This window comes from Parasteatoda tepidariorum, chromosome 9 (assembly GCF_043381705.1).
Source record: "Parasteatoda tepidariorum isolate YZ-2023 chromosome 9, CAS_Ptep_4.0, whole genome shotgun sequence".
Classification (NCBI taxonomy): domain Eukaryota; kingdom Metazoa; phylum Arthropoda; class Arachnida; order Araneae; family Theridiidae; genus Parasteatoda; species Parasteatoda tepidariorum.
The window spans coordinates 30449202-30454566 of NC_092212.1; the positions used below are offsets into that span (position 1 = coordinate 30449202).

A 5365-nucleotide genomic window follows, 5' to 3' on the forward strand; every position below is an offset into this window, starting at 1 on the left:
GTGAAAACTGAACTGTCAGCCAGGGAAAGTCTGTCAACAAATTATCTTCAAGATCCTTTGGGCGTCCTGGTGCTTTGTCCAATAGCAGCAGTGCTTTCTACTCAAGTCATTGGCATCAAAGTAGTCCTTGATGCTCGGGGCACAAACTTTAAATAGCTATTCTTCGAAAAGATACTGCGTGACCCATGCCCTCTGATTTGATCTCCCCATTACTGGCAGTTTGCTCTTAATTATGGAATTTTTTTTAATGCTCTGGGATTCTCAGAGTGGTAAACGAGAAGTGGTTTAAGCTTCATATCACCACTAGCGTTAGCTCCCAAAAGTAACGTCAATCGGTCTTTCATAGGTTTATGCCCAGGAACACTTTTCTCATCTTTCGTGATGTTGGTACGGTTCGGCATGCGCTTCCAAAACAAACTAGTTTCATCACAATTAAATATTTGTTGTGGACGATACCCTTCTGTTTCAATGAGTTCTTGAAATTTGAGACAGTACTTCTCAGCTGCTTCTTTATCTGCACTAGCAGACTCACCATGCATTAATACATGTTTAATTCCAGACCTTCCTTTAAACTTTGTAAACCAGCTAGTGGTAGCCTTGAATTCTAACTCCTCGGATGACGAACCTGGAGTTTGTTCTTTCAATTTCACAAAAATTTCTCTAGCCTTCTCTTGAATGATAGGCATACTAGTTACATCTCGTTTCATTTCTCGTTCATTTATCCAAACTAAAAGCAACCTCTCCATTTTATCATGGATAGCACTTCTTTGCTTCGCAGATGTGATTTTCGTTACTCCTTCAGCTGCTTGAGTCTTCTTGGTGATATCTTTCTTGGCTAATATTGTGCATACTGTAAACCTGTTCAAGCCATACTGTCTTGCAACATCAGCCATTTTCTGTCCACTCTCAACTTTGGCTATCATTTCTCGCTTGGTGTTTATAGTGAGCACAGTCCTTGACACTCCATGCTTTTTGGGACCCATAATATTGTCATATTTTCAGTTTTTTTTATAAGGAGTTCAGGCACACACGAAAATTTTGGAGAAACAGGAACCAACTAGCGTACACAATTGACACAGTTTTGGCTCACATTAGCACCGCACGTGCGTTAATACCACTTTCAGGGTTGCCAGTGGCAACTGAAAGACGATTGACTATTTGGGAAAGAGTCTGCCGTAACTGATGGTCTAATTAATATGAATATTCTATTGGAATTTTTTTTCTCTATAGAACTTTGAAGTTTAATAGGTAAGCAACATAGTTCAGGAGAGATGAAAAATGATTTTTAGTTTGTTTCTCATATTTCACGTATTTTTACGGTGGTAGCGCGTCATCGGCACGTTTATATTTTATAGTCTGCACTGTTTGAAAAAATTAAGAATTCGCTTAATTTATTCGCCATGTCAGCAAATCCACTCGCCCATAACTTATCAGCTGTCAGAAAATATTGATATTCATAATGAAATTGAAGTGCTCAAGTGTGTATTGATTTTAGTCATAATAATAATTATTGAATGACCTTTAAATTCATTGTTAATTCAAGTTTCCAGTACTTTAAAAATCCAGTACTTCATGATGAATAAGGGCCTATCTGAGGCTTCAAACTCCCAGTTCGAAATTTACAACTATGATTATGACAGTTACTTCACAGCAACTCCATACCCCCCACAGTAGACAGCGGCGCTTTATTTCCTCAGACTTCGGTTATATTTTTAACTCATAGTCTGGTTTGTGGTCTCTCTTATCAAGGAATTGAAGGAACTTTACAAGGAAGAAGTAGTCGCAGTGTTTCGGAAATGTTTCCTTCCACCGATCGATCAGTGGTGCTCTTGTTTTCCATCTGAGTCCTGAACTATCTTTTTATTTTCAGATTTTCATCGGATTTCAAGAACGATTTTTTTTCGTTCGTTACGTTATTATTTACGAACTCAGATGAAGACGCAAGGTGTTGAAAGGCAGATGTCTCGTACAATGCCACCACATTAAAGCCTCATGCAGTTTTGTCGTATTGACTCTTTTAAAAAGTAGGCGTAACTTTCCTTATTCGAAAAATTTTACTTTTTAATTCTCTACCAATTCAGTAAAATTTTTGCAGAAAGCGGAGCAGTTGGCATGTCTGCAAAGCATGATCTAGAAGAGGGAGAATTTGGAAGCAAACCAGACAGATTTTTGGATCTTGAAATGTTTTATATAACCTTTTTATTTTTCACTAATTCTCTAGATTTCCGAATTTTTTACTTTTTTGGGTTTTTATCAACTGTTTTTTTCCAGAATTCCTTTTTTTGCTGTGGCAATTTTGTACTCGCAAGATAATGTTTTGCAAAATATTTCTTATTTTGAAGATTAGCCTCTTATTTAGGTCGAAATTATTCATATAAAGTTTAAAAAAATTATCGTCGTTATATTAAAAGTTTGATATGTATTTTTGTTTGTTGAAAAGGAGGAGGGAGATTTTTTCTAATTTGGAGGAGGACCTATAAACCTTAAAGGGAGGATGTATGCCCCTGTTGATTATATTAAAATTTCCTTTGAATGCTGACTAAACTACTACAATAAACAGTCAGCAAAAGAAGAAATTTTTTTTTGTTTTAAAAAATGAATTTTGAATTTCTGGTCGGATTTTATGTGTACTGAAAACCCTTTTGTTAACACTTTACTTAATTTTACTTACTTTACTTTTCCCTTTACTTACTTTAAAACATGCCCTAACACTTTACTTTCGTTACTTGCAGAAAAATTATTAATTACTTGAAAAATTACTTTAAGTAAAGTTATTGCCATGTATGCTAATCTGTCTCAAGCCTTATTAGAATCATTTCTAAATTTTATCAATAATTTAGTTATTTCATTAAGTTTCATTAAGTTATCATTTAGTTATTTCATTAAGTTTCATTAAGTTATCATTAGTTATTAATAGGTTTCATTAAGTTATCAATGTGTAGTTATGTACTCGCTTCATTTAGTGTCATACTAAGCTTTTCGCGTCACTCTATAGTTGAAAATTTCTCTAACAGTATTATTATTACAACCAGCACTTTTGAGAATCAGCTCTTGGTCTTACATCTACTAAGTCACCAGAGTCATCCCAGCTGTTAATCTTTCGAACACTATCCGTGACGCCATCCATATTCATTTGAAATAATTTTTTTTTTCGTTCTTCTGTTTTCAATAGGTTTGATTCTAAATTGAAGCCAAACCAGGGCACTAGGGGCAGCGCCTGTTACGCGCTGTAATTTGCCAAATTCCCAGACGGTCCCCGCCAGTGCCGGACAGTCCCGCATTACGATTTCATTTGAAACGGAGTCAAGTGATTATTCACGAACTGACGTCACTCGTGTCCATATACCGTTCTTTTACAATCGCTTTGCTGTGAGAGCTATTACGTTTTTGCTTTCATTCAAATTTTCGTAGTTAAATCCAACAATTTTAGAGAGTAAATAACTACGTGAGATCAAAGATAAGTATAATAAATTTTGCAATAATGTAACTTAATGAAAATGTGACTTAAAATAACATAGTTTTATAATATTTACTAATAATAATAACATATAATTATTTATATAGTAGCCAGTGAAACATTGTTAATAGTTGTTGATTCTGAATAAAGATTTTTTAGTTCAGTACAAAAGGGGTTAGAATGAGTTATGGATTATTACTTATTAATATGAAACGTTTTCTATTACTATAAGACTATTCGTTTCCCCCTCAAAAATAAAGACCTCAAGAGGTCTTGACATCGGGAAATCTCAGGTGTCAAGGGACGTTCATGTGAGCGAATTGATGATCGTTGGATCTGGAGTTTCTTGGGCTGGGATAATCCACCCGCATTCCACTGTAAGATCTCAAGTTTCATAGCAAGTGATTGTCGAAGGCTCTAGATAATTTAGCAGCAGAGCGTTGCCCGGAGTGCACCACGAGGAGGTAGATCTACGTTGCATTCCCATTTAGTTCAACATTACAGAAACATGAATTAAATTTACAGATACATGTAATAATAATTTTTTAACCTAGCAAAATTTCTATTTATTTCAGGAATAAAAATGGTAAGACAAGATATTAACATTACTGCATATTTCATTATTTAATAAATAATAAGAAATGTGTATTAGAGTTTCTTTTCATTTTACTTAAGTTTTTTTTAATTCTTTAGCTTTAGTGAAACAAAAACGTTCAGCTTAATGTCAAATACTTAACTTGAGATTTTTTCACCTATTTTAATTAATTTTTTTTCATTAAAAATGTATAAAGCATTAATTTTACTATTTTAGAATTCTTCTTTACAAGCACTAGTAAATAGTTTGCAGAAATAAGAAGAAAAATTAACAATAACTATATATGGTAAATACCATATTGCAGAAAGAGGAATTGGAATCTAGAAATAAAAATAATTCTCTAATTGTAGAGAAATATGCTCAAAGAATAATATTGAGAATAGATATGAACATTAATGTGTATAGATACTGAAAAAAAAGAAGAAGTAAACTGTATTAGTAAATATTTACTTAAAAAGAAAAATCCTTTAACTCAAGTAAAAAAGACGGCAAAATTAAATTTCATTATCTGAATAATTGAACATCCAAACGTAAATTCAAATTCTTAAGTGAAATTAATTAAACAGAAGGTAAAAATGAAAACAACCTTAAATACATTAATTCAAATTGGAATAGCGCTCAAGGCAGCTAAAACCAAATTCAAATCATATAAACTAGTAATAATATAAATTTACTCAAAAATAATTTAAATAAAAATTACTCAAAAATAGTTAAATAAAATTAAATAAAATTTAAATAAAATTTAAATAAAGTTGTGTGTTTACAGAGCAGCACTTCATCAGGGGACACACTGTCTGCAAACACACAGGAGCCTTTCTGTTGTTAGTGGCAGAGCCAAAACTAACAGTGCCCCGAGGCCCCTAATGAAAATACAAGCATAAAAATAATAATAATTACCACATTAAATAAATATTTACCATAACAACATTCATATAAATTTGCAATATAATCACGTTTACTGAAACAAAAATACTAAACACTTAGAAGACATCAAATGCACCGCCCCCAAAGCACATATAAAACAATTACAGTTAGTAAAAATGAAAAAGAAATTCCTTATATATTCCAAATCAGCTCAAAAAATAATGTGCTGACACCTAGATAAAAATAGACAAACCAAAGAGCTAAAGAATCCAAGTGCTGCCATCTGTCTAAAAAACCTCAACAGAATATTTTGAAAAAGAAAACATAATCCCAATAAATTTAAATCCAAAAATTAAAAGATGAAAACCAAATATTTCACCGTCTAGGCCTGCTTAGACGGGCTTCAATATCGGCCAAGTTAATATGATTTGTTTAAAATTTCCTTTATC

The 5365-nt window shown here is 32.7% G+C and overlaps 1 protein-coding gene across 1 annotated transcript; it reads right to left on the minus strand.

Moving 5' to 3' along the window:
- Positions 1-230: 230 nt before the first annotated feature.
- Positions 231-983, minus strand: LOC107446945 (tigger transposable element-derived protein 1-like). The gene has a single exon (XM_016061730.1). It carries the CDS (start codon positions 981-983, stop codon positions 231-233), a length of 753 nt encoding a protein of 250 aa, XP_015917216.1.
- Positions 984-5365: the final 4382 nt, after the last annotated feature.